The 12,499-nt window shown below is 33.6% G+C and overlaps 1 protein-coding gene across 1 annotated transcript in view; it reads left to right on the top strand.

Moving 5' to 3' along the window:
* The window catches only part of LOC579271 (fibrillin-2), a 73,794-nt gene extending 62,777 nt beyond the window's left edge, over window positions 1–11,017 (top strand). The window contains exons 52-60 of the mRNA XM_030989021.1: window positions 409–522; window positions 990–1,112; window positions 1,984–2,129; window positions 3,317–3,545; window positions 4,486–4,587; window positions 4,827–4,965; window positions 5,521–5,668; window positions 7,276–7,329; window positions 8,711–11,017. Of these exons, the coding sequence (XP_030844881.1) occupies window positions 409–522; window positions 990–1,112; window positions 1,984–2,129; window positions 3,317–3,545; window positions 4,486–4,587; window positions 4,827–4,965; window positions 5,521–5,668; window positions 7,276–7,329; window positions 8,711–8,746 (1,091 nt within the window). The 3' untranslated portion in view covers window positions 8,747–11,017. The remainder of the gene's footprint in view (window positions 1–408; window positions 523–989; window positions 1,113–1,983; window positions 2,130–3,316; window positions 3,546–4,485; window positions 4,588–4,826; window positions 4,966–5,520; window positions 5,669–7,275; window positions 7,330–8,710) is intronic.
* Window positions 11,018–12,499: the final 1,482 nt, after the last annotated feature.

The raw sequence follows: 12,499 nt of genomic DNA, 5'->3' as shown, positions 1-12,499 counted from the left end.
CGGATAAAATGAATAAATACAGATTTATTTGGTTTCATTTGATTTGAATATTGATTGCTTATTGGATAATAATTCGTTCTCATATTTTGATAATTTTAAGACATACATGAACATGCTATGTTATGTTTTTAAGTGTTGTTAAGGTTGGTCATATACATGTATAAAGCTAGTTGTGAAACATTTAAAAAACAGCCAGAAAATATACATTATTACACCATCTACTTTAGAGATGGGGCTGTATTATAATTACTTATGTTTTGTAAAAAATGAATTCATATATTCATGCATTTGTCATAAATATAAATTCATTTTCCCATTCATTCATTTATTTATTTTTAATTAATTTATCTATCTACTTACTACATGCATTTATTTATTGTTGTTTTGTATCAAAAATCCAACCATCAGATATCAACGATTGTTCTCCAAATCCTTGTACAAATGGAGGAAGTTGTACCGATGGAGTTGACTCTTTCACTTGCGCCTGTGTTGCTGGCTTTACTGGGGATATGTGTGAAACAGGTAAGCTTAATCATAGCATTTTCTTGCCATCATATAAAAGAAGGAAATGGGGATATTTTCTTTCTTTTTGTGGGTACAGGCAAATATATTCCTACTTCTTGTGTTCACCATGATCTCATATTTTTACAACGAGTTCAGCAATTTTTGAAAAAGTTCTCGTAATTCACGATAGGGACAGAGTCTAAACGTTCTTATGTTTCAGATGTTTTTTTTTTCTCTTGTTTAATCTCAAAATGCGATCTCAAAGAATTTAAAAATGTTATCAACCTTTTCCCAATCACTTTCAGGTTTTTGCCAATGCGATTGCATGTACTGAATTCAACCACTGAAATAAGCCAACGACAATCATCGATATCAGCATTATTATTATTATTATTATTATCATAATTATAATTGTCAATATTATAATCATTAGTAAAGTAACTCATGAGATTGTTTCACATTTTGATTTTACCACTTTGCTATAGATGTTAATGAGTGTGAGCTTAGTTCGAGTCTCTGTAGTGATGGAAGATGTGTCAACGTGGATGGATCATACACTTGTGTCTGCAATGCTGGATTCATGTTAGAGAATGAAAATTCTTGCACTGGTATGTCTAAATACAAGTTGTTCTTTTTCCATAAGAAAAAATATGGGTTTCATGATCAACTTTGTGAAATTAGAAATACAGGAAGACAAAAACAAACAAATCAATATCAAGATAATTCACTTTCATGCCGAATTAAATGAAGACATAGTTCATTATTCAAACACGAATTTTTATTAGTTTTGGCATGTGATTTCAAAAGTGTATAATAATAAATAATAATAATAGTGGGTTCTTGTATAGCGCTCATGTCAGTCAGATTTGACCCTCCTGGCGCTCCCGATTATTACCCTGGCTTTATAACAACTAATAATGAAACAAAAAAATGAGTAGTATTCAAAATAACTCAAACCAGACAGAATGTAGTGGGAATTTGGCCATTTAATCTAGAAAGAAGGCATGCATTTATAAAATGTTTGCAAAATTTTTCATCAAATGTTAATTGGTCAAACCTATAAACAGTTACCAACTTAATTACTGATACCCCTTATAGATTTGATATTTATTCTTTTGTCCTTACTCATAAATAAAAGGTGGATTAGTTGAATTAGGGACTTTGTTGAATACTTTTAGATGTAACTTGAGAGAAAACTATTTATCAAGTACTTAAATAATTACAAAACTGTTAAGGGTATAAATAATTAAGTCTACATAAATGAAAATGACTTGATACATTCCTTATAATTCATCTGACGAGGCTGGTATTGCATATATTGTACACTTTCCGTCTGTAGTCTCCTTATGAAAATCTTGTTTCATGAGAATACAAAACCGAATGTATTCATGTTTTTTGCATGGAGGAAACACATTGCAGTATCCAAAAATATCTTGGCTTCATGCCATTGTCTTTGTTTTTCTTTCTCTGTATATCCAGCTCTCTCAAGCAGTCTGTCCACTAGTCAAGTGACCGTGCAGATTACAGGACAAAGTCTGAATGGTGAACCCCTGACGTATACATCAGAATTAACAGATAGGACATCAGCCAAATTCATTGAATATGAAGTTGCATTCTGTTACATCGTAAGTATATTTTTCTTCATCAGTAAATGCGAGAAAATTGATGACAATTTTGTAGACGCAAATATGTACAAGTGGTGTCTCTTCAGCTTGCAAATCCAACACACTACATAATCACCATACATTATATATCACATTAAGATGTCCATACAAATGTCAGGTAGTGCAGTAGTCTACTGTAGACATTGTTTTTATCGTCTTGCCAGTCCGTCCTCCGTTCATCCCATTTTGACAAAACTTGGATGAAATATGTACAAATGTGAGTATGGAAAGTTGAACTGACTATATTTTTGGTGTTAAAACTTGAAGGTCAAATGTCACAGGCTCATCAGTGTGTTTTCAAAAACCAAACATATATCTTGTTTACGCAATAACTTGAAAACACAATGAAGCAATTCGCAACATACTTGGATGAAGTATGCATGAGCATTCAAGGATGAACTGATTGGATCTTGGGTGAAAGATGTCAAAAGTCAAAGGTCACATGGTCATGAAAGCGTTAAACTTACCAGAAAATATATCTTCACTAAAATAATGGGTTGATGTCAAAGTCAGAGGAACATTGGTCAACTTACCAGAGGCATCTTGGAGGCGCAGTCATATTCATGCTCTTCAGACTTCAGAGTTTTCTTATTTTTCTAAATAAATAAGTTTTGCCTCCTCACATTAGCAGCAATTAATATTATTTCCACTCCTTCTTTAATAGTTTGATCATACAAATTTGAATATTTATTGAATGAACCAGTGCAAAAGTAAATTTCAAAATTGCCAATGTGTACTTGAAAATAGTGATAAATGATTAGTTATAATCTAATCGCTCCGATTTGAAAATGGCACAGTGTACTGCATCTGACGATTTTTGGGGGGTGATTTTTGCCGTTTCACATCTTGTTTATTGTGTATTTCATAGCATTCTAGATCTAAAAGATCATGCTAAAATGTTGTTACAGTAAGAGGAGACACTGCTATGGTTTATTAGTCTTTTATTTCTGATCATTTTGATGTTTCCAGAACCTCATAGTTTACATCAATTTGTGTGCACTACATAATCACCCTGATACTTTTGAATTTTCAGTGCATGACTGGGACTGAACATTATCTTTGAAGAAAAAAAAGGAAATATACATGAACTACACATATGTATACAAGCATACTCTGATTCTGGTTTTCTCTACTTTCTCATTTATCAGTTTAGCCAATATGTAAGGGAACAGTTAGGTTCTCAACTTGTTGATGCTAATTGCATAGTGCGGTCATTCAGCCAAGGTAGCGTAGTCGGTGACGTGCAAGTGCAACTTGCTGCTGAGAGCCAAAGTGTAGCAGATGGGCTTGCTGTGACTTTATCTGCCTTATCTACCAACATTGATCAAAACTTATCAGCTAATGGTCAAACTCTGGTAGCGTCTATATCAGCAGAAGGTAAGAGTAAAATCCAGCCTTTTTTCACCAGCCATTCTTCTCTTAACACCTTACAAGATGATACTGTATTTCACATACAAAAGATTAGCTTTACAGTTCTCAAAACAAATAATTGTGTTGATTGTGACTGGGTATCTTGAAATAAGTTCAGCTGTCTGCATTGTATAAAGAGCCACTTTCGCAAATGACAGGCAATACCAATGGACACAATCGACAAGTTAATTTCAGATACTTTGTTGTATCAGAAATTAGAATAGCCTTGCAACTGTTAAACATTTGTGATTTTAATTTGATGGTCCTTAATTATTTGCAAAATCATATCTAAGATTAAATGGTAATGAACTCTAGATCACTAAGGGCTAGAGTGAGTATCTGATACACCCAAGGGATAAGATTTTGTTCTTGAGATACACTTTAACATACAGCAAGTAGTGTTTGTTTTTAAAATTTGTTTGGGACAAATAATTCTTCAAATTATGATATCTTAGAGTGACTTGCATTTGAACCAATTGTTATGTCATCATACAATATCGAATCAAAGATTGTTATGTATCAATATCAAGGCAAGAAAAGGCATGGTGCTGGTGCACATGGAGTTTGACATTGTCCAATTCAAGGTATTCTATGCCTGTGCAGTCAACCATGAAGAGATGCCCAACAAAATTGATATCAAAATAAGCTGGAAGAATGATGCTACCTATTATATTCCATACTTATAGTTGTATAAATTAGGCAATTTCAAACAATGTACACATATAGCTGTCGAAGCACATGTAGTATTCAGTAGACTGTATTATTATTATTATTTGTTCATATTAGAGTAGTTTAAGGGAGTTCTTGTGTTTTCTACTGTCTATACCTTGTCAATAAATAACGACAAAATAAGTTGGTCAGTGATCAGAAGTAATTTGAATCATTCCTATATCTTTGAAATGAACAGTTCAGTGCGATCAAACGAACTGCCAGAACGGTGGGACATGTACTTCTTCTGGACAGCCTTGCAACTGCCCAGCTGGTTTTACAGGAGACCTTTGCCAGAATGGTAAGTTGTGTAATTAGTCATTTTTAGTGTGTTTATGCCCTCTCTCACTCATTCTCCCTAGGCATAAACGTTTATATATATACAAATATATATATGATTTTATATACAGTTTTACAATAAATGGATGTGAGGTTACTCTCTTTTCTTTGCACAGTCACAGCTGATTTTGCATACATGTACATGTATATTTGTCTGGTCTTGTTTTTCCTAATCGCATATTTGATACATTTATTTTGCAGCTTCTCAAGGATTGTCGAATGGAGCAATCATTGGTATTGCTCTCGGAGTTTTTGGTTTTGTTCTCGTCCTCATAACCTGTGTCTGCTGCGTTTTCGTACAAGGTGTCAGACGAAATCAAGCAACAAAACTGATGCTCGCGTGAGTATTACAATAAATTAACAAATAAAAAAGCTCAAGCTATTACTGACCACATCTATGATTTAAGTATATAAGACGACTTTACTTGCAAGATGATAGCTCTAGACTTGAATCGGATAAAAAAACATTAAATGGTAGTTTTATGTTGACAATTTCGTGATGGCAATGCCTTAATACAATTCAATAATACTTAGTAAATTATGGGACCTATATATGTATTTTAGACTTGCCTTAGATGTATCTAGAGGTGCCTTGCCAAGTAATATTTAACTCTTCTTGACATGTTGTATGCATGATAGTTAGAAACTATCTGTCAACCTATCTATCAATCTGCTGCCTATTTTTACATACCGTACCTCTATCGACCTGTCTACATTTATTTATATAATTATAAACCTTTATCTTTGAGATGCAGTGAATCACTTGATTGGCCCATCACAGTTCTCAGTGATGGTCTTCTGTCTCGGCACATTTTATACATTTGGTGATGCTATTTCTTACAATGTTTACACTGATGAAGAAAAAAATATATAACAATGCTGTTTTTTTCTTCAGTGAACAACGGTATGACAATCCAAGTAGACAAAATAGAGGCTTCTATGGAAACGAATCTTTCAATGGTTCTGATGAGTACAACTCCCTTGAAGGACGCCGGTATGCTGTTGGTCAAGCATTGGATCGACTGCGCGGAACTGATGCACAGGTATAAACAGTTTCCTTTTCAATGTGTTTACTGCTTTATATACCGAGAGAGGTGAAAGAAAGGAGTGGAATCAAGCCAATTTCACTTGACCCCATGATACAAGCCGCAAAAAAGTTATGCGCTAATCTGCAACTGTTCACCAGGTGATGAGATAAAAGAGTGCATGAAATTTCAGGATTGAAATTTTTTACATCCGAAAATGGTATCCCAGCAACTGTTGGCTATCCTTTTCAATGATTTATCATCAATTGTTGAATGTGTAATGAGTAGAACAAGCGAACACAAACTTGTGTAATTTCATCCTTTTTCCAACTGCAAAAAATACAAAAAACACGCATTAGCAAACTTAATGTTGTCGAAGATTTTAAATCATGTATTAAATAATGAGTGGGACATTAAAACATGCACAAAGTAGCAAATTATCCTAAAATATTGAGTTTTTGGCAGGATCTAATTTTTCTTTTACCAAATCTGGCACACAAATCATAGGAAGGGATGAGTTCTAAATTTGGAAAGTTGTTTGATGCACTGTCCCCAATACAATCCTCATATAAAGTTTGTAAGTTTGACTGAAATTTTGCAGGTAATTCAATATTTTGTAATAAATGTAAAACTGGTGCCTGGCCTCCAAAATTCCCTGCAGTGGAAGCGCGGCTAGAAGCATGGAACTTGAAAGCCAAGTGGAATGCTACACATCCCATTATCATGCGTTAGAACTCACAAATGCGTTTGAATAAATTACTAGAGTTTCACTATTTTCTTTCACCTCCCTGATATGCATTGGTACAAACAGTTTCCTTGTCAATGTGTTTATATACCTCACAGATAATCTCCCTGTTCAACATGGTATTTATCATGTAATAGACACACCAAAGGCTTCCTATAATTTACAAAAAAGAAAAACAGTATATATAGTTTTCAAACACCTGCACTTCATTTTCCAGCAATGTGTGTTTGAAACAATGCATAAATCATTATGCAACATATACAATGAATTTGATCCTGGCACAGCAAGGGTTATCAACATGACAATAAATAGTGAAAACAAAACAGCCCTTATCATCGAAAATCATCAAGGCATGGATGGTAAATGTGCACCGCCACCCCCCCCCCCCCCATCCCGTACATAGCCTCCAGGACCTATACTACTGCTTGAAATATCCACGTAAATGTCAATATCTGAATATCGGTAAGGAATTATATTCAGCTGCACAATGAATGATCACATTGAATAGACCATTTTACTAACTGTTTCAACTTATACATGTTTCTTCTCCCCCATTACCAGTCATTCCATTCACCCGCTAATAATTGCATCTCTATGAATGGGGTTCACTTTGCTTACATTATTTCTTGCTATGTTGGACAATCCTCTGGCAAGTTTTTGAGCAGTCAAGAAAAACATTTGTTTAAAAATTATGCAAACAATGAATAAACATGTCTAGTGCGGCATGTTTTATTTTAAATTGTTTATTGTTCAAGATACAACTATATTCTTGATTATCTGTTTTAATCAGTATACTTTTCGATTTAATGATTTTTATAGATTATGTTTTAAAAGAAAAGGAAATTATCAAGTCTTTTATTATTGTTTGTCTTCCCAACAGCATCATGAAGATCGCAATTTCAGGACTCCCTATGTGGTAGATGGGAGTGAAACGGTATGTAGAAGATTATTTGCATTTGACAATGCTCTGCGTTCATAGTGTCATTTATCAGGAGAGTTTGGCCAATCATATTTGAGTTTGGCACAGATTTGCAAATACTGCTATGATAGCCAGACACTGAACAAAAATACACCATGTTCTGACCAACTGAAATCAAGTTGGTCAAACTATTGTGTTTATGGCTCTGAGTACTTGTAATACGGTATGCCACCTATCAGATGTCATGGGCCAATTTACAACTTCTGGGCTAGACATAAAATCTGAGCTCTCTCGGCGGCGTTGTTGCGTGGCCTTTTCACCCACTGTTTGTGGACATTTGATGCATACAGAGTCATCGAATGAAGAACTTTGCAACGTGTCAACTCCTTTCTCCCAAGAACTATACAAGATTGGCATAAGTTACCCCTTTAAATTGGTGGGAAAGTTAATCTGCCCTTTCAAAATTCTTTATATGTATTATTTAATGTTAATTTAAGTAATGATAACGATCTTGGTTTGTAATAGGGCTTGATACATTGGCAATGTCTATAAGCACTTTATTGTTATAGTATTACCATTGGTCATTGGATTTAGGCTTGCCTGCACCCAATGCATGCAAATGTAGACACATTCTCCTGAGGTGCCAACAGCCCAGCCAAGTGCTATTTTATAGAAAACCACAATGCTAAGCAAACTGCACTGACTTTCGCATCATAAATACCTTGGTAGAGATTAGTAAATGTGGATTAATTCCAGTCAAAGGACATTATTGCTTGGCTTGGATTAAAAGTCAAGTGAATTGACCACTATACCATGACACCTCCACTTTGACCGTCTTAGGAAAATGACCCATTCCCAGTCTTAATATACTGGAATTACTTTTAATTAATTGATAAGTTATTTTACAATGCTTGTCATGTCACATTTGTGTCTTTTCTCTAACCCCTCATTTATTATTTCTATTTTAGAGTGCTCTGATCACCAGAAAATAGAATATTTTATATGTTACTAGTTCCATGTTGTATCACTTGATTCCAAATATGAGCTTTAGAGATATTACTTTAAATATTTTAACTTAAATTATTATAACACTCTCAATTGATATACAAGAAATTTGTGAGTAGACTATAGAGTTTGCAGTGCACCCTCAGCACTCGCTTCTAATAGGGCTCACACGGAACCGAAGTCCAACTTGGGTTCCACGTGCACTGTTTTATATCCTTACCTTTTAACCGTGAATCCATTAGATGCCTGGTTAAATGTTGAAGTTTGATTTATTAGTTCTAGCAATACATAACTTATTTGTGTTAAGTGATTGGTACACTTTAATACCAAAGGATATGTATTTTCTGTCAAACTTTGATTTTCTGTTTTGTTCTACTCTTCTTTATTACAGTACAACGGTGTGGAGCGAAATCCCATGCATTATTGATCACCAAGAAACTTACCTTCGGACAAAGAACGAATATGACAACGGAAAAGAATTTAGTGAATTAGTTACGTCTTATGGATAGATGGGTTCTCTTCTGGATAGGCTAAATATCAAAGTGTATACAATCATATTATTAGATTAAGTAAGGGCTTACTTGCATTTGACAGATTGACTGATTTAATTGATGTAATCATTCCAAGTCTCTGTTACAAACAACCATACTATTTTATCAATTAACGGCTTACTTGCATTTGACCGATTGGCTGATTGAATTGATGTAATCATGTTAAACTCACATCATTTTAAAAAGACTGCTTTTCAGCAAGTCTGTGTTACAAACATAAAACTAATGTTATACAGATCGAATTGGATATAAGTACATGAATGATTTCAATGTAATTTACTGTATCTGTGAATATATAAGGGCTTCATTGTTAATCTAGAAATGGTTTGATATCATATCTTTATTGATCAAGTAATTTATATTCATGTTTCAAAAAAATTAAAAATGTGGTAAAACATGATTTTACCCAAACTGTTATCTAAAGAGCCGATTCCTATCACATGCTTTTAACATGTACCAATTTTAAGTCTTTAAATAGTACGAATTTTCTATAGTTTTATTTTAATAGCTTGTGGTAGCGGGAGTATAACACCTCTCTTTCTCTCTCTATATATATATATATATTAGATGAATACACTATACAGCATTCTGATTTTGTATGAATAGATTTAAATGCATATGATGTAGGAAGCAGGGCTATCAAGTAAACAGAATAGTATGATCATATGGGATCAATCCATGGCGCTAAAACAGTACGAACAGTAATTTTGAATCTTTCTTTTATGAATATAACTAACATTATTTACCTCTTGCACTTTTATCTGTGACATTTTTGCCAGGCAACAAAGTAACCCCCTTGATAGGCTAAATATCAAAGTGTATACAGTCATACTATTATATTAATTAAGGGCTTACGGTATTTGCATTTAACCGATTGACTGAATAAATTGATGTAATCATGCTAAGTCTCGGTTACAAACGATCATACTATTATACTAATTAAGGTTTACTCAAATCAGTCTAAAAATACTGCTTGTCAGCAAGTCTTTGTTAAAAACATAAAACTAATGATATAGAAATATTTGAAGATAAATATAAAAATGAATTGAATACGATTTTCTGTATCTGTGAGTGTACAAGGGCTGCATTGTTAATCAGGATGGGTTCGATATCATATATGTATTGATCAAGTGATTTATATTTATCTCACAAAATATCATGAATGTGCTTTCTCCTTAACTGTTATCTAAATAGCTGATTCCTATCTCATGCTCTTAATGCGGATCAATTTTAAGACTTTAAATAGTACAAATTTTCTATATTTTTATTTCAAATGCTTATGTTAGCGGGGAGTATACCATCCCCCTCTTTCTCTCTCTCTCTTTATATATATATATTAGATGAATACTCTTTTTAATTGATATGGTTTTGTGTGAATAGATTTAATTTCAAATTATGTAGAAAAGGGCTATCAAGTACCCAGAATAATGTGATTATGTAGGGTAAATACATAGCACTAAAACAATACAAACAGTAACTTTAAATATTTCCTTTATGAATAAAAAACAATATTTTTTACCTCGTGCACTTTTGTCACATACCAAAGTTAACCCCCCCCCCCCCCCCCCACCACCACCACCAGGAATATTTTGTACCCCACTTGCTTCCCTTTCAATTAAAGGAATGTGTAACAAGGACTTGTTTGTTTAGTTAATTAATTAAAAGGTTATGCAGATTAAATAAAGATTAAGAGAAGTGTAACCAAAACTTTCACGTAGGTCCTTTCTCTTGTTTAGAAACATGTCGCTTTAATAATGATGTAGAAATGAATTGGGTTGAAAAATAATAAAAATACATGAATGTATGTATGATGTATTGAAACAAAGCAGGCTTACAATGGATGTGTCATGTAGCACAATGCAAGTAAATTTATTAACGCACACGTACTTTCTTTTGTCTCATTGCCATTTTAAAATATGTTTCTAAATATGTAATATATATTTTGTTTAATTTCTATATTCATGTTCCTCCAAAGTCATTCATTATACAGTACTAGGGTATTACCCCTTATAAGTCTTTCATGTTTCAAGGATGTATGTTTTTTATATATTTCTGTTCGTATGATATATTTTTGTATTGATATATATTTTTCATTAGAGATCACTAGTAATTGAAATAAATGTTCCAATAGGGAAGACTGCTGAATAGTTATTTGAGTCCATGTGTGATTCATACAGTATATGTTTTTAATACAGACAATTTAAGACGTGTGTAAACTAATATAATTATTATCATCATCATTTTTATTATTATCAACAGTTATTATCATTAATATCAGGATTTTTGTTAGCAAAATTATCACTATTAATTATTATCAACATCATTATTATTATTATTATTATTACGATGAAAATAAGAGATATAAAGTAACGATTGCTTTATTACTAATCATAAAATGGTTCATGAATACATGAGTCATTCAAGGAGAAGTGGGAATTGTATAGAGTATGAGAAGGAAACAAGGGAAAGGTGTATAAAAGAGACGGATTAAAGTATAAACACAACATATCACAGGAGAGGAGAGAGAGAGACTACTGAAACAATTTCGATCACTGAAAATCGTGGAGAAAAAAAAGAATGAAGAAGCCAGGAGGAGATCGACACTTTGAAAATATGTAACGATTCCATTGTTTCTATCACGTTGACCTGTAAAGCCACTATTTTAGTTCGTGTCTGTATCGCACAAATACGGGTTTGCAGTGTATAGGCCTCTTATTCTGTCTCCATCCCCTGTTTTTCTTGCCTGGCGAGATGCGTCTAGCTGACACATCGCCGAATTCTACTGGCGAGATGTGTCTCCTAGATCAGCGAGATGAGTCTACGATTGACGAAAAGTGTCCACTGGCCGAAATGCAGTTACTTTCGTGACTCATCTTAAAGTGCGGGTTCATAGAAAATCACAAATATGGCAAAAAGCGTATTACTAGAAACTGGTAAGCTAACAGATGGCCATCATGCAAGTTTTAGGTCAACTACATATCGGGGGGTTTATAAAAAATACAAATAAAACAACCTTCATAGCATCTGGGATATGCCAGAGATTCGCCTGAAATAACGATATTTTAATGCCGTCACAATATGAACCAACCCTGGCCAAGCAGACGACATTCCATAAAGAATGAACATAATTGCAATGCTTTTATTTCTCAAATTATAATGAGTTTAGTGTATATAAATGTGATGGAATTTTACACCATTCAAAAATAGTTATGACCTCCATTCTGATAACGAAATTATTTTTGTTTGGATATGGGTTAATGAACAATCAAAGAAACCACACTTTCACATTGACGTCATTTTGTTCCCTCTTGAAACGCCGAACATGCCACGGTGTATACAGCTGAAAATACAATGGCGTCTTATTTTGTTTACAATTTAAGCAACGGATTCGTTTTTTTAATCTAATTCTTGCATTTTTCATCAAAATAATACCACGCACGGGGTTTAGGGTGAGGCAATAGAGTAAACATTTCGCCTGAGGGTATTGAAATAAGAGAATTAACTGAAGAAAAGATGACAAAACAGGCACTGAAATTGTGTGAGATGTCATGGGACATCGTCTGTTTGTGCACATCATGTTCAACATGTGACGTCATATCTCAGCAGCGACCGGGGAGCTTTTCAGGTGC

The sequence above is a fragment of the Strongylocentrotus purpuratus genome, unplaced genomic scaffold (assembly GCF_000002235.5).
Source record: "Strongylocentrotus purpuratus isolate Spur 01 unplaced genomic scaffold, Spur_5.0 spur5_scaffold_18, whole genome shotgun sequence".
Taxonomy (NCBI): Eukaryota; Metazoa; Echinodermata; class Echinoidea; order Camarodonta; family Strongylocentrotidae; genus Strongylocentrotus; species Strongylocentrotus purpuratus.
This window is presented reverse-complemented; position numbering and strand designations above follow the sequence as displayed.